Raw genomic sequence first — 16,090 nt, 5'->3', positions numbered from 1 at the left:
TGTAATTGTGTTTCATATTTTCTCTTCCTTATTCTATCCTCCCAGGCAAATACAGCAATTCTTCCTACAGTGGCGTCTGCTACTCTGTGGTCATTGATTTCATGTTTATTTCATGCTCTTTTATGATCGCAAACTGCTTGCAAAGCAGCTGAGGGTAAACTTCAAATTTCTTGAAGGACAACTCAGAACAGATGAAACGAAGAACTGTATTTCCTTTAGCTGCATTAAATCGATTGCCTTTCAGAGGATTCAATAAATGGATTGCTCACACATGCGTCGCAAATAAACACTTCCAGTGCCACAGGATTAGGGTCTCAGATGAACACCTTCGCTTACTGCATACTCTAAACACCGAGTAACACCATCCAAAGATATCCAGACCAATCAACATACAGATGCATTTGGCAGACTGAGGATGTGCACTCGGTGCACCCAAACAACAGCATTAATCAATTTGGAGATAAAAGAGATGGCAGGTTCTGAAATCCAGAACAAAAACAGAACACTCGAAAAACACAGTGGGTCAAGCAACATCTGTGGAATCAAAATGTGCAAGCTGACATTTCGGGTTGAGACCTTTCATTTCGACTGAGAGGAGCTGCTGCAAGTAAGAATTTAATTGTTCTCTTTCAATACATATGACAACTAATTGATTCTTAATAAGGCTATCTAATCTAATCTAAAAAAACAAATTGATTCTTAACACAAAATATTGACAATATATAGCAGCAAACAAGTGGCATGGGATAGAGAATCTTAGGTAATAGATGGGACCAGGTGGGGAGGGCTAGGTGGGCAGATGGAATTAGGCAAGGATCTATTTGCCTGCCCAATTGTCAGCATAATATATCCAATAGAGGAATTCAAGGGAAAACACTGATTTCTCCTTGGATTTCCAGGACAAAATGTATTCAGCTTCCAATGTCAATAACACATATTATCTGGTCTTTATCACTTTGCTGTTTGTAGGTCCTTGCTGTATGCACAATGGGTTCTTCATTTCCCACTGTATATCAGATACTTAGAAAGTCCTGAGGTAGTGAAAGGCACTATAATTACTTCATTTTAATAATACTAAATTGTAGTGCTTGCCAAAGGGAATGTATAGTTTTGAAAGAAATAGATGAATTGAAAATATATTGCGGTTCAGACTAGGATTACGATTCTTATTATACCATGTTTAGACACCTGCACCACAGCAATCCATTGAGTCTATTCAGTTTCATGCTCGCAGCCCCGTATTAAATATTTCACCTTTTTCTTTCTGATGTCGTCTTCTTTTGTCAGACGGTCATCTATTGCTTGAATCCCTTCGCTAACTGCCAGCTTCAGGCTCTGTGTGACAAGGAGAAAGTGGACCTTAAACGAGGCTTATAACTATTAACACAGGGGTAGAAGGGTTCAAGAGGTGCAAACCTCGTTATCTTTCAAGCGTGTTGCTCAAAATATTGTCTCAATTCATTAATACAGTTACAAATCTAACACCGTGCATTCATTCCCTACCTGCACTTAGTTAGATAAGCTAATATCTTTGTTTGCATCTCAAATGTTTAATTAAATCCGCCTACAATAGGAGCTCCAGAAAACGGAGCCATTTATTACTGTGGGGTTTTTGACATGTTGCATGATTTGCATAAGTACCAACAAAATTGAACTCTTCAAAGTTTCATGTTTATTTAAACACTTTTGGTGTATATTATCTTCATTGAGAATTAAAGAGCAATCCACATGGTTTCTGTAGTTAGCAAATATTTGATTTATGCTTAATCAGGTTTCTGATATCTGAGCTCAGTCATCCGCTGGGCCTCATTGCTCTTTCATGTTTGGTTTCATCCAACTGCCCGAGTGTCCAACTGACACATCAGTCCATTCCTGAATATTGCCCATCTTCAAAACCAAGCTAAAGGCAATTGACATTAAATGTTAATGCAGTTTCACTCTCTGCAGATGCTGCCTGACCTGCTGAGTATTGACAGCATTTTATGCTTTCTATTTTTATTTCAGATTTCCAGCAACTATCGGTTTGCTTTCGGGTCATATTAAAATTAGACCAGGAGAACATATTAGTGATATATAATTGAGAAGCACACTTTGTGATTAAAGAGATTATCATTTCGTGAGGAGAAAAGCATGTAACAAGAGCTAAAGAGCCTCACAAAAGCAAAATATTGTGGCTACACTTGGCATGTATGAAAGCAAATAAATTGATGATCTCACATAGAGAAGACAATGAATGTGTGAAATTCAGAAAATAATGCTGGTGGATGCAGAGGTTTAGGCACAATATTGTAAGGAGTTAAAGAAGGAACTGCAGATGCTGGAAAATCGAAGGTACACAAAGTCTGAAGAAGAATTTCGGTCCGAAACATTGCCTATTTCCTTCGCTCCATAGATGCTGCAGCACCCGCTGAGTTTCTCCAGTATTTTTGTGTACCATTGTAAGGAGTTATCTTTGTCGAGACTGAAATAATTTGATATGTGATAAAATATTCCATTCCCCACTTTTAATATTGTGTGCTTTGTCAAGAAATCAAAAAAATCCACAATGTCAGTAAGCTAGTCGAAATCAGTAACTTAATCTGACGCTTTAACATGAAAGTGCCACTATTTCCAGACAAAGTTACACAAGCTAAGTTTGTTTTTCATGGTTCATAACAGTAGCACAGCTTGTAGGGCTGCTGCCTCATGGTGCCAGTGATCCGGGTTCTATCCTGACTTCGGCTGCTGACTGTGTGGAGTTCTCCCTGTGCCTGGATGAGTTTCCTCCAGCTGTTCCGGCTTCCTCACACATCCAAAAGATGTGCTGGTTTGTAGGCTAATTGACCTCTGTAAATTGCACCTTATGCAGGGAGCAGATGAGAAATTGGGACAACATAGAACAAGTATGAACGGGTGATCGATGGTCACCGTGGAGTGAGCGGGCCGAGAGGGCTGTTTCTTGATAATCTCTTTGATCACAAAGCTGTATCTTTCAATCAATCACTCACTGTCAATCAGCGGGAATACTATCAAAAATAACAAGTACGCAAGTATGAAATGTAAAGACATACCATCACCTCTTCTCTCAACTGACCCAGTGGCACTGTCAGGTGATTCAAGGCTTTGTCCATACCAACCTGAAAAAGAAAACAGTAAAAAAGTAAAGGCAATGCAAACCAGCCAAAATCACAAAGATTCAGTTTAAAGAATTTTACCAGATTGGTGGAAAGGTTGACAAAGTCTGCATAGTCTTTGTTTATCAGTTCCACCATGGCAGTTTTCAAGAGCTTGTAATAAAGTTCCAGATCATCGCGAAGTGTCTCCAACTGGACATGCTTTCTGCATTCAGATACAAAATGATCCACATCAAAATTATCCTGCAAATAAAAAAAATAAGCACGTCAAACACCACAAATCATTTTTTAGAATAGAATAGTTTCTTTATTGTCATTGTAACATGAACCATGTACAACGAAATTGTAAAATGTCAGCCAGTCAGTGCACCATTCAAACATTTCTAAAGCTAACGATACATACAAAGTAAAATATTTAAAAGATAAACAACTAAAATAAATATCATAAAAATAGCACGCATAAACACCCAGCCCTACATCCTTCTGTCGATTTCATGTATGTATGTATCTCCCCTGCGTTCCTTGGCGGCTACATTTAGTGCCTTTATAGCAGTGGGGTAAAAACTGTTTTTAAGTCTGTTTGTCCTTGTCCTTGTAGATCTGTACCGTCTGCCTGACGGTAACAGTTCAAACAGGGAGTGTCCGGGGTGGGAAATGTCCTTTATAATACTCTGGGATTTTTTGATGCAGCGGGAACTGTGTAAGTCCTCCAAGGTAAGGAGAGGGCATCCGACAATCCTCTGGGCGTTGTCAATGGCCCTCTGGAGCGCTTTCCTCTGAGCCGCTGTGCAGCTGGTGTACCATACGCATACACAGTATGTTAGGAGGCTCTCAATGGAGCACCGATAAAAGGACAGCAGCAGTCTCTGAGTGATGTTATTCTTCCTGAGCACCCTCAGGAAGTGCAGTCTCTGCTGGACCTTTTTCAGCAGCGCAGAGGTGTTCACGCTCCACGTCAGGTCCTCCTCAATATGGATTCCCAGGAAGCGGAAATCCGCCACCCTCTCCACACAGTCCCCTCCGATAATTAATGGTACTATGTCCGTTTTATTCTTCCTGAAGTCTATTATTATCTCCTTGGTCTTTAAGGTGTTAAGGAGCAGGTTATTTTCTCCACACCACACTGTCAGCTGCTCCACCTCATCCCGGTAGGCGTACTCGTCCCCCCCGGAGATGAGTCCCACCACCGTAGTGTCATCCGCAAATTTAACAATGGTGTTGCTGTGGTGGGCGGGGATGCAGTCATGTGTGTAGATGGTGTAGAGCAGGGGGCTCAGCACGCAGCCCTGTGGAGAGCCGGTACTGAGGCTGAGGGCCGTGGATGTGTGATGGCCCACTCTGACTCTCTGGCTACGACCCGACAGGAAGCTATTTATCCACATGCAGGTGGAGTGTGGAAGTCCCAAGTCCCCCAGTTTGTCCACCAGTTTGTGGGGAAGGATGGTATTAAAGGCAGAGCTGTAGTCCACAAAGAGCATCCGCACGTAGCTCCCCCGCTGCTCCAGGTGGGACAGTGCAGCATGGAGAGCTGTGGCTACAGCGTCCTCTGTAGATCTATTCGCTCTGTACGCAAACTGGTGGGGGTCAAAGCTTCGGGGCAGGAGTGATGTGATGTGACCCCGGACCAGTTTTTCAAAACACTTCATCACCACTGGTGTGAGTGCGACTGGCCGGTAGTCGTTGAGGCTGGAAATGTGGGGTTTTTTGGGCAAGGGGACTATGGTTGCGGACTTCAGACAGGGTGGAACAGTGGACTGGGCCAGAGACTGGTTGAAAAGACAGGGTGGAACAGTGGACTGGGCCAGAGACTGGTTGAAAACCTACGGAATAAATGTATTTATCTATTTCAACAAGAATTCAGAATATGGACAATTACGTATTTTATAGAAATGCCACCTTATTCATAAAAGATTGCTTTTTTCAGAAATAAATGAGCAGGGCTCGAAATTAGAGGTTGCCCGGGTGCCATTGACCACTCAAAGTGCAGCTGGGCAACCTAAATGCCGACTCATTTTGCCCGGCTTGGCAATCAAATACTGGTTTATACTGATAAGACACAAAAAACTGGAGTAACTCCGCGGGTCAGGCAGCATCTCTGGAGAATAGGAACGTGACGTTTCGTGTCGGCGGCTGTATTCGTCTAGTATCTTTGATTGTGGGGCAAAGATACTAGGTGCGTGGTGACGAAAGGTTGAAGCGAATGACGGGCTCCGAACGAACAGCGGCAACAGCGGCCGCGACAGCGACTCCATCGCCTCCTCCTCCTGCACCCCGCCCGGCGGAAGAAACCTCCCTCTCTCCCTCCTCCCGGCCTCGGCGTGCGGGAGGGGTTGTGAAAGCACCGTTGGCGGATTTGCGGCCGCTATCAAAGATCTCCGCTACAAGATCTTTGGCCGCTATCGCACTGTTTACAAATCCACCAACGGCGCTTTCACAACCCCTCCCGCACGCCGAGGCCGGGAGGAGGGAGGGGGAGGCGGAGGCCTCCTTCCACCAATTGAAGCAGCTGCACGACAGATCCTATAGCTATAGGATCTTTGAGCTGCACTGCTCGGCTGGCGGAGGAGAGGAGGCAGTGGCGTGGAGGCGGCGGCACTTTGGCGTTGGACAGGGATGCCAAGGCAGCGTGCGATGTTGTCCCAGGAGCCGACCTTCCTTCCTCCCCACCTCCTCTGCACCTTCCACCCCACCCTCTCTCTCTCTCTCTTGTACGCCCCCTCCACCCCCCCCTCTTATTCTGGGACCCTTCCTCTCCATCCCGCACTGATCCCCATTCCCTCCTCCTCTATTCAGTCCTCACTGACATCCCATGTCCTCCCCTTCCCATCTACCCCCCCCCCCCCCAATCTATTCATCACCCTACCCACCTCGCATTGATTCTCCTCCCACCCCCCCCCCCCCCCAATCCATCCTACACTGGTCCCCCAATTCATCCTTGTAAAGGAGTGATGTCTAACACACTGTAACCTTTACTAAGCGTTTATTAAAGCACATGGCACACACGTCCCAGCACTGACTGCATCCAGCCTTCAGGCATACCGGGACCAAGTGGGAGGAAACAAAGGGAGGATATCACAGTTATACTGATATGATGGGGTGTGGTTAATGGTGATGAGGTAGCTACATTATAGGTTGCATGCATAAACCATCTACATCCTTTCCCTTACAAATTAAACAAAGTTACGGCAATGGCAGGTTGGTTATACAGTACCTGCAAAGCTAAACGAAGTCTCCGTAGCGAGCCGGAGGTTTAACAATCCGACCCGAGCGAGTGCGCACAGCACCCTCACCCTCCCCACCCGAAAGAAGAGGAGGAGGAGCAGGAACAGGAGGGAGAGAGAAGGCGGGTGGAGACCCCGGCCTGAAAGGGGAACCGAGAGGCACAGGTGAACCAGGTGAAACAGAAGGGGTAGAATGAGCAGAAGTCGGAGAGAGAGAAGACTGACAGGGGGCGACCGGGCCGGAGAGGTGAACCCTGGAAGAGCAGAGGGAGGAGCCCGAGGCACACGGACCGACCGGGGCATGCTGCGGGTAGAGGGAAAGTTAGTGGAGGAGGGCTCGACACGCGATGGAGGGGTATAAGGAACCGCAGGAGGTGGTTTGGGCTCGTTGACCGCTAACAGGTGCTGGCGGCTACACCGGTAGATAGTCCCCTCAAAGTCCACCAAGTAGGACCGTGGCGAACTGTCGGCCCCAACCACGGTAGCGAGTCGGGAGAAGCCGGTAGACGTCTGCAAGCGGACGACCTGGCCAGGCAGCAGTGGGGATAGAAGGCGGCAGGACTTGTCGTGTGAGCGGCGCTGGATTTCGTGCTTCTGAGCAATCCGTTGCTGGACAGCAGCAAGCTGTAGGACCTTGGGCATCAGGGACTGCTGGGCGATCGGCATCGGAGGGCGAATAACGCGGGACATGAGGCGTTGGGCAGGGGATCGCATTGCACTGTCCCTGGAGATGTTCCGAAGGTTCAACAGACCCTGGTAGAAATCACCGTTGGAGAGACGGGATTGTTCAAGCAAGTGCTTTGCACTGCGGACCGCACGTTCAGCCAGTCCATTGCTCTGCGGGTACTCCGGGCTGCTGGTGTAATGATTGAAGTTCCACTTCGCAGCGAAAGCTTGAAATTCGGCACTAGTGAACTGGCGGCCGTTGTCGGTCTGCAACCGAACCGGGGAACCAAACGTGGCGAAATGACGTCGTAGCTTACTGATGACCATCTCCGAGGTGATGGCAGGGAGAAGGTCCACCTCGAACCAATTCGAGCAGGAGTCGACCAACACCAGGTACTGCTTTCCACGCCATTCGAATATATCGGCAGCCAGCGATGACCAGGGCATGTCAGGGGCAGGCTGTTGTAGAAGCGGCTGTCGCTGCTGATGCGGGGCAAGAGAGTTGCAATCCGGACAGGAGGCCACCCTGGCCTTGATGTACTTTGCCATGCCCGGCCAATAGTATTGTTCCTGGGCATGCGAGATGGTGGCATCTGTCCCGGGATGCCCCATGTGGGCAGCGTTGAAGTACAAGCCGTACAGCGAGGCAGGGACGACCACCTTGTGGCCCTTGATGATAATACCGTCCCGGAGCACCAGCTCATCGCGAACCAGAAAAAAGGGGTGAACGCCAGCAGGTAATGAAGTCCGTTTGATAGGCCATCCACGCTTGATGACAGCAGCAAGCTGTTGCAGGTCAGGGTCGTTAGCGGTGTGCTCAACCAGGCACTGGAGCTGCTTGGAAGGGACGAAGTTCACGTTCAGTACCTGTAGGTCTTCCTGCTCGAAGGGGTGCTGGTCGCAGGAGGTCCGGGGGGCCCGGGACAGCGCGTCAGCCACATGCATCTCGGTGCCCCTCTTATAGACGATTTTGAAGTCAAACCGCTGTAGCTGCAGCATCATCCGCTGTAGCCTGGCTGGGACGACGTGTATAGGCTTGTTAAGGATCGTCACCAGGGGTTGATGATCCGTCTCCACAGTGAACCTGGCGCCAAATAGGAAGTTATTAAACTTGGAACAAGCGAACACGACTGCCAGCAGCTCCTTCTCTATCTGTGCGTATCGCTGCTCCGTGTCCGTCAGGGTCCTAGAGGCATAGGAGACAGGCTGCAGCGACCCATCATCATGGGGCTGCAGGCAAGCAGCACCCAGTCCAAAATGAGAAGCGTCGCACGTAACCACAACTGGACGTTGTAAATCAAAGAACTTCAGAGTAGGTGTGCTGATCAGCTTCTTCTTTAGTAGGTCGAAGGCCTGCTGGTGGTGTGGAAACCAGGACCAAGCAATGTCCTTTTTAGTAAGTTGTCTCAGGGGTGCGCTCAGCTCGCTGAGGTCAGGGATAAACTTGCCCAGATAGTTGACCATACCCAGGAAGCGCTGTAGACTGGTAACATCTGTCGGGGCAGGCAGCTCGGAGATGGCGTTGGTCTTTTGCGGGTCGGGCTTCAACCCGTGGGCCGTGAAAATGTGGCCAACATATGGGACCTCAGGCACCCGGAACCTGCATCTTGACTGGTTCAGCTTTAGATTGATCTGCCGTGCGCGGTCCAGAATCCGTCGGAGGTGGCGGTCATGCTCAGCCACATCCCTTCCATAGACCAGAATGTCGTCCACAATAATCGCACAGGGCAGACCTGCAAACAATTGTTCCATAGAGCGCTGGAATACCTCGCTGGCGGAGTTGATGCCGAACGGCATCCGCAAAAATTTAAACCTGCCGAAGGGCGTACCGAATGTGGTCAAGTCCGAGGAGCGTTTGTCCAGGGGTATTTGCCAAAACGAACTCCTGGCATCGAGGACGGAAAACACCGTGGCTTTTCCGACCTGGGCGGAAACATCTTCAACGGTCCTCATAGGGTAGTGGGGCCGCTTAATCGCCAGATTCCAGTCCTTAGGGTTGATGCATACCCGTATTTCGTTCTTCCCTTTCTTCATTGTGGCGACCATGGTGGAGACCCATTCGGTGGGATCGCTGACAGCCTCCAGCACTCCCATGTTGACCATATCCTTCAGCATAGCCTCCACCTTACCCTTCATGGCGAACGACACTCTGTGAGGTGGGCGGACCACAGGCACCACGGAGGGGTCTGTCACGATTTTATACACAAGCGGCAGCTTTCCCAACTTGTCGTCGAACAGGTCCAGGTACTCGGATAGTGGATCCATCACTGCTTGCACCTCGTGGGCCGTACGGTCGAAGGACACCAGACCAAGATCCTGGCAGGCCTGGTTGCTCAGTAGAGTTACACAGTCGCAATCCAGAATAAAGAACGACAGGTCACGGGATGATTTCTGTAGCACACAATGGAAGGTCGCCCTCCCCACAGGTGTTAGCTCCTCTCCCCCATAGGCACGCAAAACAGAGCGATCTGCAGTCAACAGCTCATTATTTCTTATCTGGTGAATAGGTGATGTTGACATTACGTTCACTTTTGCTCCAGTATCCAGCTTCGCAGAGAAGGACTTATTGTTCACAGTAATGAGCACAGATGGATCGGGGAGGCGAGATCGGCTGTGGAGGACAGTGTAAACACTCGCATCTCCCATGGAATAGCTGAGCTCAGAGTCGGGGGCAGTGTCGACAGAGGACTGAGAATCCATCTCACTATCAACTTGCTGAAGGCTGTTTAAGAATTGTCTAGGAGCTGAGGGCACATTCCCACGGGACCTGCAGGCAGCTGCAAAGTGGTTCATTTTCTTACAGAAATTGCAAGATTTTCCAAGAGCTGGGCACTGTGACTGCATGGGGTGGACATAATTACAATTGGGACACTTCTGAGACCGCGGGACCCGAGATGTACGAACGGGCCGCGGTGGAGGGCGAAAGTTGTCCTGCATACGACGTGGTCCTGCAACGCCAGTCAGATTTATGGCATCATGCGGAGGGGCAACCACTTCGGCGATGCGGCACGCATGCATTGCCCGAGTCAGGGTTAGGTCAGGCCGTTGCAGCAAGTCGGCACGTAGTTTCTGGTCGAGCATGCCAGTGACGAGAATGTCCCTGGTGAGCTGGTCACGCGTGGTCTCAAAACGGCACCGCTGAGCAAGGTAGTGCAGGTCAGCGATGAAACACTCGACAGGTTCATCCGGCTGCTGCTTCCGTGAGAAAAACCGAGCCCGCTCCAATATGCGGCTGGAGGGCAGGTCGCAAATCTCTGCAAACTTGCGCAAAAGACATATCGGGTCATCGGCAGATTCAGCTGGCTCGACGAGCTGGTCGTTGTCATCCAGGACCGCTGGATCGTAGACGAAAGCCTGAGCTCTCTTCATGGCATCGGGACCGGCCAGGTTAAGCAGGAGTGAGGCTTTGACCGCAGCTGGTTCATTCCGGTGCACAATGTTAACGAAGTGAGTGTAATCCATCACAAAAGTAGCCCATCGCTCCGCAATGTCAGTGTCAATGACAAGGGGAGATGGTTTTCGGCATGAGGATGCCATATCAAGGGAAACCCAACACTGGGCACACAGGGGACAAATGAAAAGAAAACCGGTAAACGGGAGGCGCGCGTTTAACTAGCTGACACCATGTAAAGGATGATGTCTAACACACTGTAACCTTTACTAAGCGTTTATTAAAGCACATGGCACACACGTCCCAGCACTGACTGCATCCAGCCTTCAGGCATACCGGGACCAAGTGGGAGGAAACAAAGGGAGGATATCACAGTTATACTGATATGATGGGGTGTGGTTAATGGTGATGAGGTAGCTACATTATAGGTTGCATGCATAAACCATCTACAATCCTGTACTGACCCCCCTTCCCATCCATCCTGCACTTCTCCCCCCATTCATACTGCACTGATCCACCCATTCATCCCGTACTGACCCACCCTCCATTTACCCTGCACCAATCCCCCCCATCCATCCTGTAGTTATCCCCCATTCATCCTGTACTGATCCCCTCATGCATCCTGTAGTGATTTCCCATTCATCCTGCACAGACCCTCCGATCCACAGTCCTGACCCCCCCCCCAATTCATCCTGTACTGATCCCCCCCATTCATCCTGTGCTGACCCCCCCCAATCCATCCTGTACTGTTCCTCCCATTCAAGAAGAATGGGAGGAACAGTTTGAAGAAGGGTCTCGACCCGAAACGTTGCATATTTCCTTAGCTCCATAGATGCTGCCTCACCCGCTTAATTTCTCCAGCGTTTTTGTCTACCCCCATTCATCCTGTACTGATCCCCCCCATCCTTCCCGTACTGATCCCCCATTCAACACCACTGACATCTCCCCTCACAATTTTACATACTCCAACCAACACGTACTAATTCACCTGCCTCAATCCATCCATTCCGCGCCGATTACCTTCTCAAACCCCCCCCGCCATCTATCCACCGCGCACTGATTCACACACCCCCTGACCCTATTGTGCTTCATGGTCTTCAGAGCGAACATTGACTATGTTTGATAACGGAATGCAATCAAATGTGTTTTAATTCCCAATGTAATTATTTGTTTTGACACCTTTAAACATATTACCAAAAGAACATTTGCTGCAGTTATGTCCTTTGGCCATCTCTTGTCAGTTAGTGTAATGTTTAACCTGTCAGATGGGTATAGTCGGTTTTAACAGCTATTATCATAAAATGCCTTTAGAAATTTCCTTGCAACCTGTATATTTTGTTGTGGATACATTTTGTGGGAAGCGAGAGTGTTTCTGTGCCAATAGCAATAACGACCCATGCTATGGCCATGTCATGGTAATTTTCGATCCTTCACAGAAAACATGCTTGCATCAATTGCAATATGTAAAAAGAGTTGAGATATTGTTTTATAATTTTGCTGCATGTCATTGCGGTATATAAAATGTCTTGATTGGTGAATATGTTTAGTTTGTGACTTTATTTGAAGCAGAAATAATATGTGAATGTAGACAAAAGTGCTGGAGAAACTCAGCGGATGCAGCAGCATCTATGGAGCGAAGGAAATGGGCAACGTTTCGGGCCGAAACCCTTTTTCAGACTGATGGGTTTCGGCCTCAAACGTTGCCTATTTCCTTTGCTCCATAGATGCTGCTGCACCTGCTGAGTTTCTCCAGCACTTTTGTCTACCTTCGATTTTCCAGCATCTGCAGTTCCTTCTTGAACATAATATGTGAATGCTTCATTGAGCATAATTCCAACTGGTAACTACGCACTTCATCCAAGCACATTATCACACGCTTCATGCAAACCGTGTTAAATGACCACCTAAACTGTCATTTGGCAACCTAAAAAGCTGTCAAGGTTGCCCGGCTGGCAACAGGGAAATAAAGTTAAGCGAGAGCCCTGATGAGGCCTTATGGATACACTATTCTAATACTTCCAAGAAGTGACAAAACTCAGGGTCGGAAATGTTTCAAAAGTGCTTCTTAGACAACAGACCAAAAGAAAGTTCAATCTTACTTTGTTCCATTTCTCTAACACAACTGAAGTAATCAAAAGCAGGATTGATATTCAATTAAGGAAACATATAATTAGCAAAAAGACACACTGCTGCAGTAACTCAGCGGGTTAGGCCGCATCTCTGGAGGATATGGATAAGTGACTTTACGGATCAGGTCCTTTCTTCAGACCCTTCTTGACTTGAAACGTTGCCTATCCGTGTCTTCTGGAGATGTTGCCTGATCCGCTGAATTACTCTAGCACTGTGGGTTTTTTTTGTTGTAAACTAGCATCTGCAGCTCCTTGTGTCTACTCTTTATAATTAGCTGTAACAGGTACTGTGCACAATTGTTGATTAAGAATTCCCAACTGGCTTCAGGAAAATGTGCATCAGCCAATCTTTGGATGAACACTATGAAAACTTATACGGGTGAATTCTTAATCAGGCCCACAAAGAAATTCAATGTGATAGATTGTACAGGGTAAACAGGAAACTTGTAATTATTTAAGTAAGTTGTTGAAGAGGTGACATGGAATAATTTAAGGAAAGGAATTAACTGTTTAAAACCCATCACAGAGACTTTGAGGCAAAAAAAGAGTAGCCCGAGGTAAAGGCCTGCTATTTATGACAAATTACACTTTCTAGTGTCTGGAGGAAGTTGATACTCATGTAATTTGATTTTAATGTGTTTTATGTGGGATTAGTGTTAACAGATAGTTGATGGTCAACATGGACTTTGTGGGCTGAAAGGCTATGAAAGCATAGGTATGCCACTATAGGCTGTGGGCCGAGCATCAAAAATGTGTCTAGAAATGGGATTTCGTGACCCAAGTCACCAAACTACATGAAATTTTCACATATTGTGTAAAAAAATTTATATAAATCACCCCTGAAACTCAATATGAAGAAAACTTGCACATTTATATTAGAGAAAAACCTGAAAATTTTCGGGTAATTTTTAGTCCAATCAAAGCACGTTTAACATTGAGTTGTCTGCCAGTTGGCCAATCACGCGCTTTGTTTCAGGCTAGCACACAAAATGGCTAAGGGGGCTTCACAGATGCCTGTTTTACTGGAGATTCCGATTTGTTGTTCTGTGGAATAAATGTCGTGGAAACTTGCAGCAGGTTAATTGTATTTAGTGGGAAAAGCATTAAAAAGGCTGAAGAAAGTGCTGCGAAGTGAATTAAAGTGCAAGAAAGCCTTGAAAGCAAAGTCCCTGCTGATGTGCTGGAACACAAAGATTTAGACAGCCAGGGACCACCTCTGACTAAAATGTAAGATCTAAAGTCTGAATTTATGAAAATCTATCTGTATGGAGTTTAATTAATTTAATTGCACCATTTTATAATGTGAATAAATTCATTCATTCACTTACTTCATTCATTCACTTACTTCATTCGTTCATGAAATTGAGGGCCTAAACTATATGTTTCCATAAGACAGTAAATTAAACATTGTCACTAATGACAGCCTGTTGTAGAGTAATAAGTCTTTAACAGCTAATCTCGGAGCTGCCTGCGAAAACTTACCGGGAAAAAGTGCTCCGATCGCGGGGCAGGTACTCGCGGTAAAGTGAAGCCGCGGTCTCAATTAATAAGCGGCCGATTCGCGAACGCGGAGCCACGGATCATCTCCGCGGGCGGGCAGGGGGGGAGGGGGGCTGTTCATAGTGCCGTCTGTGGCGGTCGTTTTCAGACCCCGACAACGGGAAAAAAACGGAGGGATATCTGACCATTTCTCACTGCAATGGAAGCCTATAAATAGCGATCGATATCCCTCCGTTTTTTTCCCCGTTGTCGGGGTCTGAAAACGACTGCTACAGACGGCACTATGTACAGCCTCCCCCCCCCCCCCTCCCTGCCCGCCCACGGAGATGATCCGCGGCTCCGCGTTCGCGAATCGGCCGCTTATTGAGACCGCGGCTTCACTTTACCGCGAGTACCTGTCCCGCGATCGGAGCACTTTTTCCCGGTAAGTTTTCGCAGGCAGCTCCGAGATTAGCTGTTAAAGACTTATTACTCTACAACAGGCTGGCATTAGTGACAATGTTTAATTTACTGTCTTATGGAAACATATAGTTTAGGCCCTCAATTTCATGAACGAATGAAGTAAGTGAATGAATGAAGTGAAGTGAATGAATGAATTTATTCACATTATAAAATGGTGCAATTAAATTAATTAAACTCCATACAGATAGATTTTCATAAATTCAGACTTTAGATCTTACCTTTTAGTTAGAGTTGCTCCCTGGCTGTCTAAATCTTTGTGTTCCAGGATCTCAAGGCTTTGCTTTCAAGGCTTTCTTGCACTTTAATCCACTTCGCAGCACTTTCTTCAGCCTTTTTAATGCTTTTCCCACTAAATACAATTAACCTGCTGCAAGTTTCCACGACATTTATTCCACAGAACAACAAATCGGAATCTCCAGTAAAACAGGCATCTGTGAAGCCCCCTTAGCCATTTTGTGTGCTAGCCTGAAACAAAGCGCGTGATTGGCCAACTGGCAGACAACTCAATGTTAAACGTGCTTTGATTGGACTAAAAATTACCCGAAAATTTTCAGGTTTTTCTCTAATTTAATAATAAATGTGCAAGTCTTCTTCATATCGAGTTTCAGGAGTCCTTTATATAAAAAATTTTACACAATATGTGAAAATTTCATGTAGTTTGGTGACTTGGGTCACGAAACTGCAGAATAAAGCTCCTCGGCCCACAGCCTACTATGATTCTTTCTTTGCATAACTGGCTTTCAGCTGCCCCCATTCACCCAGAGAACCTATGTCTCCTTAGGAGACTGAAAACTGTGACCATCAGGTTCATGAACAGCTTCTTCAAAACAATACTCAAGCTCTTGATCACTACACAACACAAACCACTACCTCAGCAAACTGTGGACTTCTAAGGACTGTGATTTTAGTTATACTAGACTTTGAGTTTGCATTATTGTAGTTAACTAGTAATATGGTTATTAATTTATTGCATTACTGATTATTATGAATTTATCTGTACTATTGCATTAACAGGCCTGTTAAATTGCAGCAAGAATTTAATTGTGTAGGAAAGAGCTGCAGATACTGGTTTATACCAAAGAAAGACACAAAATGCTGGAGTAACTCAGCAGGACAGACAGCATCTCTGGAGAGAAGGAATGGGTGATGTTTTAATTGTTCCGTTGTCAGTACATCTAACAATTAAACACATGAATTAAACAATTCACCACTAACTTCCACCCTGCCCTCACATTCACCTGGAATATCTTTGACACTTCTCTCCCCTTTCTTGACGCTCTGTGACTCCATCGCAGGAGACACACTATTGATTGACATCTACTGCAATCCTACCAACTCCCAGTTTACTTGACCAGTTCCTCCCACCCTGCCTCTTGCAAAATGTATATCCCCAACTCACAACTCCCATGTCCCTGCCGCATTTGCTACCAAGGTGAGGCTTTCCATCGGAGGACATCAGAGATATCCTCATTCTTTAGAGAATGCGTTTCTCTTCCGCCGGCTGTCATAGATGGATCCCTCACCCTCTCTCTTCTGTGACCCAGAGTTCTGCCCTCGCTCCCTTTCTCCCCGGACGCAACAAGGACAGAGTTCCCCGGTCCTCACATT

At 46.9% G+C, this 16,090-nt stretch overlaps 1 protein-coding gene across 1 annotated transcript in view; it reads right to left on the bottom strand.

The window, feature by feature from the left end:
• cog2 (component of oligomeric golgi complex 2) overlaps positions 1–16,090 on the bottom strand; it is a 61,804-nt gene that overhangs the window by 43,595 nt on the left and 2,119 nt on the right. Inside the window, exons 2-4 of the mRNA XM_033021831.1 lie at positions 3,195–3,356; positions 3,051–3,116; positions 1,255–1,335 (exon numbers count right to left, since the gene is read on the bottom strand). Of these exons, the coding sequence (XP_032877722.1) occupies positions 1,255–1,335; positions 3,051–3,116; positions 3,195–3,356 (309 nt within the window). The remainder of the gene's footprint in view (positions 1–1,254; positions 1,336–3,050; positions 3,117–3,194; positions 3,357–16,090) is intronic.

Source organism: Amblyraja radiata, chromosome 5, assembly GCF_010909765.2.
Source record: "Amblyraja radiata isolate CabotCenter1 chromosome 5, sAmbRad1.1.pri, whole genome shotgun sequence".
In the NCBI taxonomy this organism is placed as follows: Eukaryota; Metazoa; Chordata; class Chondrichthyes; order Rajiformes; family Rajidae; genus Amblyraja; species Amblyraja radiata.
The sequence above is the reverse complement of the archived record's forward strand: the minus strand, read 5'-3'. Positions and strand labels throughout refer to the sequence as shown.